This window comes from Nycticebus coucang, chromosome 1, assembly GCF_027406575.1.
Source record: "Nycticebus coucang isolate mNycCou1 chromosome 1, mNycCou1.pri, whole genome shotgun sequence".
NCBI lineage: Eukaryota > Metazoa > Chordata > Mammalia > Primates > Lorisidae > Nycticebus > Nycticebus coucang.
This window is the reverse complement of record NC_069780.1, coordinates 74,014,978-74,034,160: the sequence shown is the minus strand read 5'-3', so window position 1 is coordinate 74,034,160 and position 19,183 is coordinate 74,014,978. Positions and strand designations below refer to the sequence as shown.

At 49.3% G+C, this 19,183-nt stretch overlaps 1 protein-coding gene across 4 annotated transcripts in view; it reads right to left on the bottom strand.

Moving 5' to 3' along the window:
- Nucleotides 1-3,786: 3,786 nt before the first annotated feature.
- ARHGAP10 (Rho GTPase activating protein 10) overlaps nucleotides 3,787-19,183 on the bottom strand; it is a 346,448-nt gene continuing 331,051 nt past the window's right edge. For 3 of the 4 annotated variants that reach the window (XM_053582335.1, XM_053582326.1, XM_053582317.1), the window contains 3 exons: nucleotides 17,117-17,269; nucleotides 15,878-15,969; nucleotides 3,787-4,528 (listed from right to left, as the gene is read on the bottom strand). In XM_053582335.1, coding sequence (XP_053438310.1) covers nucleotides 4,440-4,528; nucleotides 15,878-15,969; nucleotides 17,117-17,269 — 334 coding nt within the window. In that variant the 3' untranslated portion in view covers nucleotides 3,787-4,439. The remainder of the gene's footprint in view (nucleotides 4,529-15,877; nucleotides 15,970-17,116; nucleotides 17,270-19,183) is intronic. The other variant, XM_053582345.1, reaches the window with a different exon arrangement.

Genomic DNA, 19,183 nt, shown 5'->3' with positions numbered 1-19,183 from the left:
TTTCTCCTAGCCACCGGCCACAGCAAATTACGTGTAAGCTCTGCGTCAGCCTGAAGGGTCTCTACCAAAGGGCATTGATCCAGGAAAGAGTGAAAGCCTGGGATGATTACATCAGTCTACCGCTTGCAGATACCTTTCCATGGGATGTGTGTTGTTGAGACCGTGGTTTCCAAGTTTCCCCTGGTCTGCAAAACCTATTTCTATCTATCTTCATGCTCTGGACCAGCCTGACCCAGCTCCTGTGAAAAAGGGCTTGAGCTGGGTCTCACCATACCACTCACATCATGCAAGTTGCCCCATCTTGCACTTGCCATGTTCCTCAGTTGCTAATCCTTCCAGGAGGAGAAATTCAAACCACAACACACGGCCCTAAGCTGTTGGAGGCTATCCCATCCCATGCATTCACTGCCCAAGTTCAGAGTTCTTGGTAGGCCAAAAACAGAAGTCCTCTATCCAATCAAGTTCACATAGAAAGTATACTCCAAGATACTCTAACCACTAGAGATACTTTCAGCAGAACAATAAAGCATTAGGACAATGAACTGGGCTGCCCAAAAGAGGAAGCAATAAAATTACTACCCAGGCCAGTCCAGGAGGAAGTGTGCTGACCAGCATTGGAGATGGCATTTGCAGAGCCAGGAGCAGGACAGTTTTTGAGGACACTGTCCTGGAATGACATCATCCCGAGAGAGGAGAGAGCAAGGAAAGTTACACAGCTCAGTAAGATCCAAGAAGTCACGGAAAACATGTGGCCAAGGAAGTAACCAGAGTGGCTTGGAGGGATGTGAAGGAGGGAAGGTGCCCGCCTGGAGATGCCCTGGGAGGAAGGCCAAGGGTAAAGAGGTGGGGAGTGCCCTTGGGTAAGAGGGGCGAGGCCGAAGAGTGACAGGCAGAGAATGAGAGCAGGGAACAGCCTTTGGAGAGACGTTGCTCCCCTGCGGGCAGCAGGGGAGCAAACACACCACGGGGCCCTGCCACTCCTGATGTTCTGTCCCCTCACGGAGCCCCGATTTCTTGCTGTGCACCCTTCAAGCACTTTCAGTTCATCCCCATTTAACCACCAAGACACACCCATGAGTCTGCTCTGCTTTCTCCATTCCACAGAAGGAAACGGAAGCATAAAGAGGGCCAGTGACCTACCTGAAGTCACCAAGGCTCAAATAGGGGAAGGAGGAGCTCAGAACATGCACCGTTAGTCACGCACTAGTTTCCTAGAGTACTGTAACAAAGTGCTGCAAACCGAGTGCTTAAATGACAGAAACTTGTTTTCTCAGACTGGAGGATGGAAGTCTGAGAGCTGGTGGCCTCTGGGGGCTCTGGGGAAAGCGTCTGTTCCAGGCTCCCTGCTTGGCGTGTGGGGGGCTGTCTTCTCCTCTTCAGACTGTCTTGCCTGTGTGCACCTGTCTCAGGGTCCAGATTTCTCCTGGACATCAGTCACACTAGGTTAGGCCCATCCTGCTGTGCTCACCATAAGGCTAGTCACATCCACAGTGAGGTCTCTTCCTGAGCTCCTGGGGGTTAAGACTTCAACCTGTGAATTTAGGGGGAGGGGAAAATTCAGCCCCACCACAGCCAATATCCTCTGCTGGCCCTGGAGATGAGACGGCAGGCAGGAAGAGCCCAGCACTGGTCACTGAACCTGAGCAAGAGCTCTGCTCCATGTCCCATCCGTGAAAGGGGATCTCCCTCCTGACTCATGCAGTCACTGTGAGGAATCACTGAGTATGGCTGAGCGGTGAGACACCACTGCTTCCCCTCCCACCCCCAACTGCAGGTGCTCCACTACAAAGGAGGAGGGACATGGCGTGGCCCTGTCTGACCTGGCATCTCCCTTGCAGGTGCAGGGGCTACCAGCGAAGGCCCTGTGAGTGACCCCACCAGTTGTAAGCCCCACTGCAAACCAGAAGTGCCAAGTCTGAGTGCCCTCTTCTGCCTGGAGCCATCCCTGTGCCTCCGGGTGAACACAGCCAAAGCTGGTGCTGGGGGCCACATGCAGGGTAGCCTCCCGCTGAGGCTCAGGGGACAGCCATACCTTTCCAGCAAAAACACAGCAAATATGCACCTCATTTCTCATCTAAGAAAACTAAGACAATCTACCAACATAAGAAAACACCTCACGATCCCTTCACTCAGGCCAGGCCCCAGGGAAAGCTCCCTGTCAGAGGCTTTGGCAAGCCTGGCTACCTGGGCCCTACAGGTCCTATTCTCAGAGATAGACAGCCCTGCCTCCTTGGGTCACCGTGAGAGGGTCTGCAGCCCGTGGGACCATGGGCAACTTCGCAGCCACACTGTTGTGGAGCTTCACTGCTGTCACACTGCCATCCTACAGAACACAATGGCCCTGATGGCAGGGGTGCACATCACAACCGCAGCAGGGCCAACAGAGGGAACAGCAGCCCCATAACTGAGCAGGTGCCACGCACTAGGCCGCTTCTATTAGGTCACGTCGGGCCCAAAGCTGTGGGTCTCATTTTCTTTTCAGGAGGCAAGAGCAGAATCACGGAGGGGACTGCCCTGGCCCAGGCACACAGGTTGCCATGCCAGACTTAGTTGTGATTTCCTTAACCAAGTGGTGACAAAAGCACAGTGGGGTTGGGAGCACCTCCCTGTGCACGACAGTAACCTATCTCAGGCAAACAGATCAAGTCACGGGGCCGGGGGGCTTTGTTTTCAATGCCCCGAGGGACACAGAAATGAGGAATACTGCCCACAAATCACTTCCAGTGCCACCCTGAGCTCCCTGTGACTGCCTACCTGGGCCTTTTCCTGCAGAGGGCTTTCACAGAAATGGGACACACCAGCAACCTCTTCTCACATGCCAAGTTTCCCTTCTACATCCCCAGGCAGTCTGGGGGCAGGAACTGACGGCTGACCCGGCCCCAGGGCCCAGCTGGCCCACGTGGCTATGGGAGGTGGCCCTGCGCTCCTCAGCAGTGTCAGTACTCTCCACCAGGCCAGAGGTTAAATTGTTGCCTTGAAACTGTCCTTATCATCACTTACAACACGGACACTTATCAACAGGCACATTCCCGCCGTGCACATCCATGGTATGACCCCAAACTCAACACCGTCACGTGGTCCACATGAGGTGACTTCAGAGCTGCTCTTGAATCCGTTCATATGGGGAAGAGGCAACAGATACATCATCCTTTGACAAGTTCTTGAGAAAAGTCTGACAGTCCAGGAACCTCCCTCCTCACCCCGTGGGGTTGACACATGCCAGGCACAAGGTGGCCTCTGGCGTGGGGCTGGCGTCAGAATCCTGAAGCCACCAAAATAAAGCTCCATGTTCCAAAGGGTAGTCCCCTCTTCCCTGAGGTCAGTGGAGCCTGTGTCTGGAGCCAGAGGCTGAGAATGAGGATGCCTCAGAGCAGGGCCTGCCCATGCTGGGGGCAGCCTCCAGCCTCTCAGCGTACCGCAAACTGACGCAGAGGGACCTGGGCCTGTAGGACAGAGGGTGTGTTGGGTGGTGGAGCAGAGAGAGTGCGAGGGAGTTAGTCACAGGGCTGGCCTCCACTGTGCTCACGTGCAGACGACTGGAGACGAAGCCTCAGCCCCGCACAGCCAGCCCACAGGAGCCTCCAGACGTCACACGTCAGAAAGGGCCGCTGCCCCAGGAGCACACCCTGCCGAGAAACTCCCTGACCAGATTCCACCTGGGAGCATGAGGCAGCAACAGAGGGAAATGTGTTTCCATCCCCAGGCTGCCAAATCATAAACCATCAGGGAGAGAATGGATTCCACCAGCCTCGCCCCGTATTAGGACAGACAAACCAAATAGTAAATTACATTTTATTTCATTTACAGAGACCTTGAGGCAAAAAAGGTGGTGTTTGGAAAACAGCACACAGGTGAGGAGCACCAGCGAGAAGCCTGTTATAAATATGCTGGCGTGCTCCATCTGGGCGGAGTGCACGCGGGGCCCCAGGTGGCAGTCTGGGAGGGAGCAGGCTTGGGAACAGCTTCTCTCCAGACCATTCCCTCTAGCACCAGCAGCCCCGCCACACTGCGGTGGCCACAGCCAAGCGTGCACCCTGCAAACGTTAACACTGTGAGGAAGTACAGTTCCCTTTAAATCTCAGCAGCAGGTGCTTGGGAGCAGGGAGGAGAGGGAAGCTCAGGAGGTCTGGTGGTGAGACTGCCAGTGGGGGTGGCAGCAGGCTGCCCTCCCTCTCGTTCTATAGGCTGGCTAATTAAAAGTCACAAGTCCTGATGCTTGACAAAGGAAAAGTCCATTCCTGCTACTCCTGATGTTCTTCCCCTGATGGGTGAATCTACACAGTTCTGCGTGGCATGTGCCCCCCACTGCCATCGTGATCCGTGATTCCCGAGAATGGACGTGGCTGGGTTGGGGTGCACCCTAGGGGAAGGAAGACAGCTCACCACCTGCAGGCAGGTCCCTGCGTTCCAGGGTCACATGAGGCTCTCAAAGGCCAGAGCTACAGCAGCTTGACGTAATTCTGTGGAATCAGCCCCCTCTTGCCGTTCAGAGTCCCTTCTAGCCAGCCAGGTTCCCTCGAGGTTTGCACTGAAAAGGAAGAGAAATCACTTTTCACCAGAATGCCCCAAGGTACTTGCCTCTTGAGTGTTTACTATACCACTGTCTCCTAAAGGCTCACCCAGGGGGTGGCCAGTAGAGGATGGGCCCGTTTCTGGGATGTTCAGTCACAAAGTCTGTGCAAGGGCTACTGACAGGCTCAGCTCCCTGGTCTAGCCGCACAGTCCTCATCCAGCTTCCTGGAGCTGCCCCCTAACCAGCCTCTCCATTTCCAATCTGGCCTCTTCCGATCCACTACACACAAAGTTGCCCAGTGCACTTTCTGGATATGGAGTGATACAGAGCTGATCACATTGTTCCCTTGCCTAAAGCCAAACCCAAGCTCTTGACCAGTCTGGTGCACAGGGACCTCTCCAGGAGCCCATCACAACCCACTAGCATATCACCTGTGTCCCTTGCGTGTGCAGTGTCTTCTGAATGCCACCCCCTCACCAGGCACTTCTTCCTCTTTAGAGACTGGACTGTATGCCACCTCCTCTAGGGAGGCCTCCTCAACCCTTCTCAACAATCACAAGTCTCATAAGCACTGTTTGGCTCCTGTTCTGACTTCCACGCTAGCAGGGAGCTCCTAAGGTCAGGACAAGGCCCGCACATCTGGCACAGTGCCTGGCACACTGGAGATGTCCATAAAGATCCAGAGTGGACAGCACAAGACACAGACTCCAAACACTCCTCACCAGACCTTGGGAATCAATACGGAAGCATTTAATAACCCCCACCTGTGGACAGCCCCTGGCTCAGACCTCCAGCCACACTCAGAAGCAGGAGAGGCACCCTGTGCTTAAAGGAAGAGGGGAGGCCTAGGCTAGCCCAGCACAGTAACTCAGGAGCCGGCAGCTTCTGATCACAGCCATGTGGACGGTTTCACATCAAAAACCAAGAACATGGCTCGGCGCCTGTAGCTCGGCCTGTAGCTCAGTTAGGGCGCTGGCCACATAAACCAGAGCTGGTGGGTTCAAACCTAGCCCCGGCCTGCTAAACAACAATTACAACAACTACCACCAAAAAACAGCCAGGCGTTGTGGCAGGCACCTGTAGTCCTCGCGACTTGGGAGGCTGAGGCAAGAGAATCGGTTAAGCCCAGGAGTTTGAGATTGCTGTGAGCTGTGACACCACAGCATTCTAAGGAGGGTGACAAAGTAAGACTCTGCCTCAAAAAAAAAAAAAAAAAAAAAGCCAAGAACACGCATACATGTACATAACACACAGAAGTTCCATGAAACAAAGCCCACCCTCACTGTGTGCAATGCTCTTTCTCTATTTTTCCATATTCTTTTTTGAATACTAATGGAAAGTCAGCCAATTGAGTTCATGGCCCACTCATATGTAGCAACCCACCCTTTGGAAGACACTGAAGATCCAAGTCTAACCGTCCTTTTCAGCAAGGTAAATGTTAGCTCTTCTGCCCCTTGGATGAAGGAAGCCTACATTCTAGCTGTCTGCATTGCCTTGGCCTTCTGTTATTGACTCGTGTTCACAAAGTTTCTGGAAAGCTTCGAGGCATCCGCGTAGCTGTTCCCTTGGCCCTGGATGCTGTTCCCTGACTTTCTGTCCAGACAATGCCAGTGGTGACTCATCCTTGAGATAACAGTTTCCTGGTCCCCATCCCTTTGGGACTCTGCCCAGCACTCCAGACCAGGTCACGGCCCTCAGTTACGGATCACACATGTTCCGTGTGCAGGAGAGAGTGAGAGAGACTGAGAGAAAAACCCAGGAGTAGGGAAGCCAGGCTCCCTCTCTCCTGGGCTGTAAGATGAGAACGTTTAACACATACAACATGAGACCTGTGTCCCCCATCACCCAGCACAGTGTCAGAAATGATTATTTGTGTAATGAATGAATAAGCAAATCAATCAGAGATATGCTCTCAAAGTGATCTGGCAGCAAGTTGCTTTCTTCCTACCCTCACTGACCTTTACCCTGACACCATTCCTCAGAGCAGGAATTTTAAAGGTTTCTCACTTCATCCAAATACCCATGCTGGCAAGGCCATCTGTGTGCAGCTTAAGCCCTGAGTGGAAGGGGGCCCAGGGGCTGAAGTCAGAGGCCTGGAGGAGACTCTTGGCTAGCTGGGTGCACCTGGGAAACCCTGAACCCTGCTCAGCTCTTTACTTGCAAAACAGGGTACGGAGCACTGAGTTTGCAGGGCCTGCTATGAGGAGTAAAAAGCTGATGTGAAACTAACCTGCATGTGCTGTTTCCTCTCCTGCCCACACATAAACACGCTCTTGCGCAAATAGGCTGAGTGTTAATCAAAGGAAGACTGAACAGAAGAGGCGAACAAAGTGATTTCCCACTAAGCTGGGGTGAAAGGAGGCTTGAATAGGGGAACTAAGACCAGGCTGGGAATCCTACATATCCCACATGCCCACCCACCACCTCCTCAGCCCTCACCTCCATGGAAGGCAGGAGCCAGTAGGGAGAGATATGTGCTGACTCGGAGAGGGGTGGGGGCTCCTGGAATACCCAAGGGCTAGTGTGGCGGGGGGGTGGGGGGGAGTGTCCACAGCACCCACCGCCAGCTGTGAAAGGGCTCAGAGACTGCAGAGGAGGCCTGAGAAGGTCTCCCTGACTCTCTGACCATCTGACCTCTCTCGGTAGTTTTGAACGTCAAAATACCCATCCCAGCCTCCTCTCTGTACTTAATCAAACCACTTCTTCAAACCTTCCCCACAGTACCCAGATATTTGGTCAAACATTATTTTTTAACTGGTTCTGTGAAGATTTGGTCAATTATTCCAGAGGTTTAGATGCGATTAGTTAAATCAATAGTCTCTAAGTAAAGCAGATTAGCCTCCATTATGGGGGTGGCCTTGTCCAATCAGTTGAAGGTCTTTACAGAACAATGACTGACCCTCACCTTCCCCAACAAGAGGGAATTCTGCCTTCACCCTGCGAGGGCGGCTCCTCCCTGGGTCTCCAGCCTGCCGACCTGCCCTGCAGGTCCTGGGCTTGCCAGCCCCCACAATCTCATGACCCAGTTTCTTAAAATAAGTCTGTCTCTCTCGCACACAGAGGGCACGTCTCTTGCTCTGGACACTGCTAATACAGGCAGTTTCAGGTGTGAGAGAACATCTTATTTGGGGGAAGATTTTTACTGCAACAGTGAATAGGATTTAGAGTTCCCACAATTCTGGTAGAACTTTGGCTTTTTAATGACCATGGCCCTGCCTAATCTCATGTAGCTTCACTTTCCAAAAGCAAGTACAGGAAGACCCCAAGTTACAAATGTCCAACTTACGTACAATTCACACTTACAAGCAGGGGCTATTACATTAAGTCCCCAAGTTATAAACATCTGACTGACGTACGACTCACACTTATGAACAGGGGCTACTACAGGCAGTAGGTAAATGTACCTGTTTCAACTTACACACAAATTCAACCTAAGAAAAAAATCTACACAACCTATCTCATTCATAACCTGTGAACAATAGCTCATTAGAAGTTGCTGCAAAGGCTCGGCGCCCGTAGCACAGTGGTTACAGCGCCAGCCACATACACTGAGGCAGGTGGGTTGGAACCCGGCCTGGGCCAGCTAAAACAACAATGACAACTGCAACAAAACAATAGCTGGGCGTTGTGGCGGGCGCCTGTAGTCCCAGCTACTTGGGAGGCTGAGGCAAGAGAATCGCTTAAGCCCAAGAGTTGGAGGTTGCTGTGAGCTGTGAAGCCACAGCACTCTACCAAGGGTGACAAAGTGAGACTCTGTCTCAAAAAAAAAAAAAAAAAAAAAAACAGTTGCTGCAAATATTAAAATGACACAAGTTATATATCAAAGCGATGCCAGGAACACACCACATTTCCGTGTCCTGTTCATAGTAAGGAAGGAAATTTATTATTTGCAAAGCAAAACAGAAAGTAAGTGAATCATTCATTCATCCTGTCAATATGGATCAGGGACAAGTGTGTGCAAAGACATACAACCCCTTGCCAGGGCTTCCCCGCCCCCAGAATCCTCCATACTCTGATCCTTTTCTGCATCCTTCTTGGCCTGTACACCAGGCTTGGTGCTCTCTGGAGGTGAGAAAAATAAGCTATCTTCATTTTATTGCTTTCTACTTAAAAGTTGTGTAGAATATGACTGTGTTGCTACACCAGATGAAAATGTAATGAACATTCACGCCAATAAACATAACCACAAGTAACCCACTCCTGAAGTACAAAAGCAGTTTAGATTTTTATGTCCAAGTTGGGAAAGGGTAGAATAGATGATAGAGATAAATACAGGCCCTGGGGGCTTCCAGCTTCCTGGCAGTTGTTCCCTGCACCCAGAAGGTGTGATGCAAAGTCACTCAGTGACTGGAATGGTCCCAGGACCACATGAGCACTGCTGGAGGGCCAGAATTCCATGTTTTTAGAACAGACTTTGCCTTTCCAGAACAACTCTGATCACAGCAAACATTAGCTGAGCCTCTATTCTATCAGCAGGCTGGCTCAGGCCCAGAGCACTCAGACACCTCTCAAAAGAGGAACCCAGGGAGTCACATGAGACAAAAAAGAGCCAGGGACCTGGTAGCATCTCCCCTCCCCCAGGAGAAAAGGGCTATTTTTATTCATCTTATTTTTAAAGAAAGTTTCAGAATTCAGCATTATTTTGACAGGTGTCACTTACGTTTCTGGTAGCTGGATTCTAAATACTTCTAGGACCTCAGGCTCCCATAACACATCAGCATGGCACTGTCCAAGAGCTGTGAGATCCCGTGTCCTCAAACCCCCTGCTCCACAGCTGCCACAGATGCCTCCTTGGGAAACAGCTCACTTGTGAACATTTGAAGACCATCTGTTCATTCATTTATTGGCTTCCTAATAGCCATCTTAGGGTAGAGGCACTGCCACTGGGGCAGGCATGAATCAACTGGCAGGAGCTCAGAGTGGCCTCCTCCCCAGAGAACTATCTTCAGGCACAGCGAGGGTCTATTTGTCCATTTTTACGGACAGGAGACATTGCGGCCTCAGTGTCATTGCCTGTTCCCTTCCCTACGGGCTGTACTCTGCCTCACTCTCTAGCCCCAAAGCCCTCGTCAGCCTCGTGTTGGGAGGAGACCACGGATGGAGCAAGACGGGCGTGGAGCAGGGGCCAGCACTGAAGGGCAGCAGATCCCGTCCACAAGCATTCCAGAGGCAGCAGACAAAAGGAAGGAACAGGGAAGTGAACTGAAGACCATTCTCCTCACCCCCAGCCACAGTCTCCTACGGAGCAGAGTGGGTCACCCCAGGAGGCTGTGGGGAGCCACTTGTTCATCCAACCTCCATAACACACAGACAGCACAGCACTCACCTGCCTGGATTGGGAGCACCAACTATGCGCTAGGCCCAGGGGGAAGTCACCCCCACAGATCCTGTTCTGCCTCTTAGAACAGGTGACTTGCACGGCCTCAGCAACCTCATGTGTGTTACACCAATACTCCCGAGTATGACGCGGTTTTTTAGTTGTACTAAAAAGTATACCATATAAGGTTTATCGTTTTACACATTTTAAAGTGTAGAATTCAGTGGCATTAAGTACAACCCCAATGTTGTGTAACCATCACCTCTATTTCCAGGACCTTTTCATCTTCCTAAACTAAAACTGTAGCTGTTAAGCTGCGTCTTCCCATTACCACCCCCACCCCCGTCAAGCTCCTGGTGGTCTCTATTCTACAGCACATCTCTAGGAACTTGCTGTTCTGGACAGCATGTAAACAGAATCATACGATACTCGTCCTTTTGTGACTCGTTTAGCCCATCAGCATCGTGTCTTCGAGGTTCATCCCTACCGTGGCCTGTGTCAGAATTTCTTTCCTTTTATAGGAGAACAAAATTCCTTTGTGCATATGGACCACAGTTCACAGGATGTGTCCTGGGGTGGCTTTGCCTGGCTCATTCATTCACCTGCTCGTGGACACCTGGGTTGGGGCCACCTTTTGCCTATTGTGAAGAATGTGGCAGTGACCCATGGGTGTGCAAATACCAATGCAAGTCCCGCTTTCAATTACTTTGAGTACACATCCAGAAATGGAATTGCATATAGTGCTTCTATGATTAATTTCTTGAGGAACCACTATACTGTCTTCCACAGTGACTGTCCCTTGCTACAGTCCCACCAGCAATGCACAAGAGCTCCCATTTTTCCACATCCTCAATAACTCTTGTTCTCCATGGTTTTTTGTTTGTTTGTTTGTAACACAGTCTCCCTATGTCGCCCTCGGTAGAGTGCCATGGCATCATAGCTCACAGCAACCTTAAACTCTTGTGCTCAAGTGATTCTCTTGCCTCAGCCTCCCAAGTAGCTGGGACTTCAGGTACCTGCCACAATTCCTGGTTATTTTTTGGTTGTAGTTGTCACTGTTGTTTGGCAGGCCCAGGCTGGGTTCGAACCCCCCAGCTCCGGTGTATGTGGCTGGTGCCCTAGCTGCTGAGCTATAGGCGCTGAGCCTTGTTTGTTTTTTAGACAGAGTCTCACTCTGTCACCCTGGGTAGAGTGCTATTGCATCATAACTCACGGCAACCTCAAATTCTCGGGCTTGAGCAATCTTCTTGCCTTAGCCTCCCACATAGCAGGACTACAGGTGTGTGCCACACACCTGGCTGTTTTTTACTTTTTTTTTTTTAGTAGAGACGGGGCCTTGCTCTTGCTCAGGCTGGTCTCGAACTCTTGAGCTCAAGCATCCACCCGCCTTAGCGTCCCTAGAGTGTGAGGATTACAAATGTGAGCCACCGCGCCCGGCCCTTGTTCTCCATGTTTTTGCTAGTAGCCATCGTAACGGGGTTTTGCCACATCAGCATGATATACCATCCCATAACAAAGAGACACTTGAGCTAGTGATAATAATAATTTGTGAGAAGCCATCTCCAGAACAGAATCCGGGCTCAGGTTTTTTGTTTGTTTTTTTCCCCAGCACAATGTAAACAATGTATGTGACAAATATTTAAACGACTGCAGCATCGTCACAGTACAGTGACTACTAAGAACCCACATTCAAGAGCAGCAATGTGGTATTAGGGAGGCCTGTGTCCCTCCCTGAGCTGTGTCCAGTCTCCCCGCATCACACCCCTCCCTGCCACAGGGTATCAGCAGCTTTCCTCTTTCCCTACCCCAGCTATGACTAACATACAGTTTTATCACACACGTACATATCCCTAATAATATCCTTTTGATTTCTCATATTTCTGAGCCCAACCAGAATCGCATAATATTTAGGCACCCGGAACTCTATTTTTTTCACTTAACATTTTTTTCTAAGATTCCTCCATGTTAGGAATATATTTAGGAGTCACACTTTTAGCCTGTGGGATCTCCATAAGATCAACTTTCCAAGATAATGCCCAATTATTTTCTAAAGATTACTCTGGGTCTTTTGGAGTGATTAAAGTTTAATCACCAGAGGCTTTTAAGGATTACTTTGGGCCACACCTGCTCCCCCAGCAGCAGCACAATCATGTCTACATGTAGAAACAAACAGCTCAGCCAACACGAGTGCTGAGAAGTCTAGTAGCCCCCCCACCCCCGAAGGTCAGCCCTGGCAAGCACCAGGCTACAGGGCCAGCTGTATGGAAAGGGAGCTGAACAGGCTAGACACCTACAAAACATATTCCTAGGTTCCCCAGGCCCAGGGGAAAAGGAAATACCTCTCTGGCAATCACAGGAACGTCCACTGCCTTGAGACTTGACAGACATTGCCCTCCCTAGGGACATGTGGGCAGCACTTCCCAGAACAGCAGCTAAGATTAGTGTGTCTACAACCGAAGCAAATCTTCAGCCTAGAACTGGAACTCGTAACTTCAGTCCAGGACCACCCAGAAAGAGCAAGGAATAAGGAACAGTCATCCAGCTACATAATTACTAAAGACCCCTTTGCCTTCTACACTCTGGGTTCAGGTTTCTCACTGCTGTCCACGTTCCAAACCACAGAACTACTGACAATGTGGCCCAGGGGTCACTCTGACCTCAGTTTTATTTTTCTCCAAAGGCTGCTGAATGCCATAAACAGATTTCCTTTGTTGCCTGTACTGCAAGACCATCTTTGGATGGTGGAAGATTCCAAATGGATAAGTGAACACAGAAAAAAATACCTTGGGCAATTCAGGGACACTAAGTATTTCAGGGAGTATTCCTGGCAACCCTCCTGTGGGCTGAATTGTAAATGGTGGCTGCTCAAAGCTCTGCCTGGCTCCACAGGACGGCCAGTCCGTCTTGCTCTGTGTCAGCTGTCAGAAGGAAGACCCCACAGCCATTTGAAGAAAGGCTTCATAGGATTTGTTTTGGTGTGGTGTTCATTTCTTTGCCTGGTGTTCATTTCCCTGTTCTGGATGTGGTGGCTCACACCTGTAATCTTAGCACTTTGGGAGGCCAAAGCGAGTGGATCACTCGAGCTCAGGTGTTCAAGGCCAGCCTGAGCAAGAGTGAGACCCCATCTCTAAAAATAGGCAGGCATTGTGGCAGGCGCCTGTAGTCCCAGTGACTCAGGAGGTTGAAGCAAGAGGATGGATTGAGTCCAAGTGTTTGAGGTTACTGTGAGCTATGATGGCACAGCACTCTACCAAGGGCAACAAAGTGAGACTCTGTCTCAAGAAAAAAAAAAAAAAAGATGTGTTCTGGACATTCACTTTTAACTAGCTAAGAGATCAACTGTGCACAGAAGATGCAAGTGCAAACACACACACAAAAGAATGAACCCAACTTAAGGGCCTTCAACTTACTGTGCCTCTTAAAAACCATTCCTATTAAACAGCAAGCGAGTCTGAAGCTACTGGCTCTGAGTACCTTTCACAGTCTGAATGCGCCACTACAAAAGAATCGGGAGCCACCTGCCAAATGAAAAGAGAGGCTCATAGGCCTGGGTAGCGAGAGGGCATCAATGCATCCACAGACATTTTCAGAGTGGCCAGTCTTGGAGGAGGGACTGAGCAACTACTGAGACACCTGGGTGCCCAGAGAAGAAAAGTCCAGGCAGAGCTGGACACCAGCACCACAGAGACAGAACTGAGGGAGATGTAACTGTGCTCAAAAGGTAGCCATGTGCATGGCGTACCACCCCGTGACCAGTGTGTCATCGTGGTCAGCAATATCCCCACAATGTCTGTGGCATCAAAGCTTATCTTCCAGCAGTTCCAAATGCTACCTTGCTGCAACATCAATCTTGTGGACATCCCCAGAGATGAGGATAAAAAATCTGATGCAGAGAGTACTTAAGGAAACTTCCAGGGTCACACAGAAAATGGAAAAGCCAACAGCTGATCTCAGACAAAACAGCCACTGAGTTCATACTCGGTTACCTGTGGTCAATGGCTCTCCTCTTCCAAAAACACATACTGGTGTATGTGTGTACATGTATACATGTATGTGTATACATTCTGGTTTTCAGGAAGACTCCTGAAAGTCATGTAGTGCCTTTAGGGCTGAAGAACTTAGTAAGTCTTCCAAGTAAGTCTCCTACCAGCCCTTCCCATTTACCCAAGGTGGCAGATCCACGTTCAGTTTAGGTACTGAGCCTCGTCCCCATGGCTCTATGCCTACAGGAGGTATCCTTTGCCCAGTGGGATTTCAATTGGTCTGAATCCCTACCAGCCAGTGACAGGTTTAGAGTAAGCACATGACCCAGTTCTGGCTACTAGGACATGATGACAGGTAAACTATGAAGAAAGTTCTAGAAAAAATTTCTCATTCTTAAGAGAATACAAGGATGAGACATCCCCTTTTGCAGGGACTGAGATGTCACTATGATGCCTGGAACTGTGGCACCCATCTTGTTCCCACCAGCCAGAGGCCCAAGTCCACATGCTGAAGATGGTTCAGCAGAAACCCAGAAATACCTGAGTCTTTAATCACACCGTTGAGAATATGAATTAATAAACCCTGGAGCTCCCTACTTCCAGACTTCTTATTATATAAAACTAGTCCCTTTTCCGTGTGAGAGAGATATGAGATCTTGCTATGTTGCCCAGGCTGGCATCAAACTCTTGGGCTCAGGTGATATTCTCACCTCAGCCTCCCGCATACCTGGGACTACAGGCATGAGTCACCATGCCCAGCTTTACCTTGTCCACTTTCATGACTGAGTAGCCAGTTATGTTAGTTTTTGTTCCTTGCAGCCTAAGACATCCTAATAGATATATCTTCCACCAAGGTAACTGCTTCACAAAGCATGCTGAATGCGAGATTTCAGAGACTTCTCAATTCATCTAATCACACAAAATAAAAATTTATCATCATTATCTCAAATGAGAGGTCCTATATTACCATCTCGGCTTCCCCTGCGGGCCTGTGATGTGCTAATATGTGATAGGCCTGGAGCACACTTTCCTGGCAAAACAACACGTGTGTATGTTATGGTGATAAAGGAATGATCTTGCTTCTACTCCAAGAACAAAATTTGTCAACAAAGTATAATTCTGTTGTATGTGGGGTTTTATTGTTTGTATTCTGACAGTTTCTTGCTCTCAAGAGTACTTATCACACACGTATAGAAATCTATTCTAAATGAGGCAACTTGCTTTCTGTAGAACAATAGTCAGCAAATGCCGCATTACTGACAATACACCACGGTGCCTCGTGTTGATATATGCCATAAATTCCACACATTCTGGCTAATCAACCATTTCATTCCAAGCATCTAAAGTTCCCACTGCTTCCCCAGAACTCTTTTGGGGAGCTCCACCCACAGATGACATCACGGTTTCCACAGCAACCAATGAATTTCATAATAAGCAGGAGGGACTCGGAGGAAAGAAATCAAGGGGAGGTGGAGGGAAATACATACACTGAACCACAGGAGAACTTTTTAAAATATTAAACCAGGCATAGCTCCTAAATGTGTATGAATATCAAACACTCAAAAATCTATGCCCTTGTTTGGATACGCAAAGTCAATACCCATAGCAGGAGATTCATACACCATTTCAAATCAGCAAAAATTTAAAGCACAGAAATGGTTAGGGAAATAGAAATCAACGTTTTTTGAACATAGTATTTCTTCTCTGATAACTCACGATTTGGCAGACCTGAAGCACTTAGGAGGCTTGGCTGGGGACTCTGGGAGAACAAAATGAAGGAGGCAGATGAGAAATACCTCCTCACTCCAAGTGGCACTAGCTTCTTCCCATCTGGAGGAAGAGGCCCCAAATGAAGACCCACATTCAAGGGGGGGGCAGAGTGGTACTCCAGCCTGCACACGCAGCCCCCTGGGGTTCAGCATCGGGAAGCCAAACCCACCAACTCTCTCCTGTCTAAAGTGTCAGGGAGAGACGGCCATGCTGACCACAGCGCTATCTGTGACTGCTGTGTTGTCGCTACTCTGGGGTGACAGAATATACCCCAAAGCTCCCACTAACACTTACCGTCCTCGAAAATTGCTCCAATTTCAAAAGATAATTCTGAGCTGTGTTCTGCTTCACATGGGTACACCGCTCGAGCCTTCCGACTGGTAATGCTGCAAGGGGACAGGAAAGGTACAAATGAAAATGAGAACCACTGGGAGAAAGAAACCTCACCCCCACCCCATTCCCCGAATCTCATTTACATGCTACCAGTGGGGCAAGCAAGTCCTTGCAACAATAACAACAAATGAACAGGGAAATGAACACCAGGCAAAGCCATAGTACTTGATTTTCCAGTAAATGATGGGTTTCAAATGCAAACCTTTCCTTAGAGAGCCTCTCTGAAGCTGTGGCTGAACCACTCCCCCTAATTCTCCTCCCTGCCTGGTGAGGTGCCCACCCCGTTGCTCAGCATCATCAGAGCCACAGGGCGTGTTTATTACCAAGCACTTCGGCTGCTCTGTTAGAAAAAGCACCGTATCCAGAGACCCAGCGGCGGCCATCAGAGGGAAGAGGCTCATCCACTCTGCCTGGGCAGCGATAAAACGCTGACCCAGATCCATCTGGGATGATGACCTGCTCCACACCCCACTCTGGAAGGGACTTGTTCTTACTTGGGACTTTTGTATTTAGACCCCCTCGCTCCCAGGGGCACACCAGGCTCAAATTCTCACCATCTGTCAAAACATCCTCTGTGCCCTTGTGGGAAAAGGACACACTAGGGAAAGATGGAAATCGTGCCTTTAGCCAGATTCAGTCAGGGCAGAAGAAACATCCTGCCCATCTTACTGGGGAGCAGGGGAACCTCTGGTAGGAAGAAGTGCCTCAGCTGACACCCAGGTGGAAGGGTTTGCTGAAGGGCCACCACCCCTGTCCTTTACAGAACTGGCCATTTGCTGTGCAAATTCATGTTTGCAGGGCCCATCTGCCCTCCTTTACAACAGAGACATTGCTTTACATTCCTGTACAGGAAGTTCTTGCCGACTAAGTAGTTTCATAAACGCACAACTTACACCAAAAAGACGGGGTAGGTTCAAGCAGGTCTCACATAAGGCAAATTTCTCTAAGGAATAGACTTGCTATTAAACTGAGTAAGGCACAGCCCCGAAACAAGATTATAAATGTTGTCCATGAAGTCCAGGATGCCAGAGGAGCCTGGATGAGCCTTTTCTACCAGAGGACACAAGAACTTGCTTGGGTTTATCAAGCCTCTTGTGGGTGCCACCCCCGTTATTCCACATTAGACTCCAAACCACATACCCTTCAGGAGGCTTGTCCACTATAGCAGCAGGTGGAGAGAGGGGGAAAGGGGACGACCTGGGTGAAGGAGGTGTAACCGCCGCGTCAGAGCTTGGTGTGGTTGGAGACTGTGGGTTTAGCCACTGGACCATAGAGGATCGGGTCTGACTTGGGCTAAGGGTAGAAGTGTAAAGGACAGGGTTAACAGTAAAAAGGCCACAAAACGCCAAGCACCCAACATCCCAATCCTAAATGGACTGAATGCTTAGCGCCCAAATGTCCCCAGATCTGTAGGGACAGAGTCCCTCTGCATCCTCCCAGGGCTACAGCCCACACTATAGATACCAATAATCCCAAAACTGGCCACAACCCCAAACTAGAGACATTTCATGGGACTTCTCAAGGTTTCTGGAAAAGATGTCATCTTGTCCAACCAAGCACCATATTATCAGTTCACTAATTAGGAAACCAGAGTCTAGAACTACTCAAAGAAGTGACTGGGACTTGCAAGGTATTATTTCTTTTTCTGCCTATAAGGAAAGTCAGAATTTAGAGTCAAGCCCATAACTTGTAGCTACAAAAAATCAACACATGGCCAGCCTTTTAATGTGTAAAGCGCTTGGTCATACACCTGACAACTCAAAAAATAAAACCGTCATGGGATTCAGGATTTATCTAGAAAAAGCCAAAGACTAAGAATTAAAGGAAGAAACTAATGAACAGCAAAAATCTCTGGTGACCTGGGCATTCCTCAATATTTTCAAATTTTTAAAAAAGTTCATCTAAAGATCTCAAGTGAATGGACTCCTCAAGGGGCCTTTAAAGATGGGGGAAGAATTCAGTCAATGTGTTGATCAGAATTATCCTCCCATGATCTCAGAACTGGAGGTCTATGGAGACGGTTTATAAAGTTCCATCTAAAAGCACAGCGTTGAAAGCTTCTTGTCTCATCCAGTGACATTTCCAACACCTACATATTCAAGGTCTGCTGTGCCCAGAGGCTCTTCACCTCACATTCACCCTCTTCAGCTGAAACCAGTTTCCATGGGCAACCTTCTCGTCCTTCCACATTCCTAAGCACGATCTTTGATGCTTTCCTCTACAGCAGAACACACGCCATATTCTTCGTCGCCAGTCCATTGCTCCAAAGCAGCTACACTCAGCAGCATCCTCTGACCTGATGCTTCTTCCCAAGATCTGGCACTACCCCGCCCACCTGCCCCAGTAGGCCCCTGTCTGCCCCCAGCTCTGCTTCCTGGGCTCCCGCCCTGCACCTCCTCCTCCCTCTGCCTGCTCTAACCTTGCCCTTCTGCAGCTCAGCCCTTGGCCTGCTGCCCTAAACTCCTCCTGTGGCCTCTTCCAACCACACACCACCTCTGACAGCCTGTCATACCAATGGGTGAAAGGGCAGGCTGGCACCAGTTATCCCCCCAATGCCTTTAGATATATGTCTTGCTTCTGCAGCAAGATCAGGTCTTTAACTCCCTTACTAGACTTCCCAAAGCCAGAGTGCCAGGGACATGAAGCCTTTAAGTAACATCTAAGTAACCCATTTAGAAGTTCCAAAATCAAAACCGAATTCTATAAATCAGGTGCATTATTGACTTGGTAGATATTTAATATACAGAAGGTTTCTCACCTTTTGTTGAGAAAAAAAGAGGAGGAAGCATTTAAAAATCATCATTTTTGGAAGAACTTATTTATAATTCTTCTTTCCAGCCATTCTAGAGTCATAAAACCAGTATCATTCCCAACCAAGATACCTATAAATTCTAAAATGACCAGCCACAAAAGTCCCCCAGTTCTTCAGCAAAAAGTGAACCTCTAATGTCTTAAAAACCAAGAGGGAAAAGAGAGGAAAGGGTGAATGAATCTCTGGCAGGGAATTTAAGGCTGCAGGCAGTCGGACAGATAACCCAGCAATTACTTGCGGTGCCTGGAAGGGGCGCTATCATCAACTCCTCCTAGTCACAAACAGGTGGGTAAATGACAGCCATCCCCCTCCTTACAGGAACAGGATGGAGATAAAGTAACAATGTAACCACATTTATGTGGCCCTTTAAAAGTAAATTTCATGAATTTGACAAC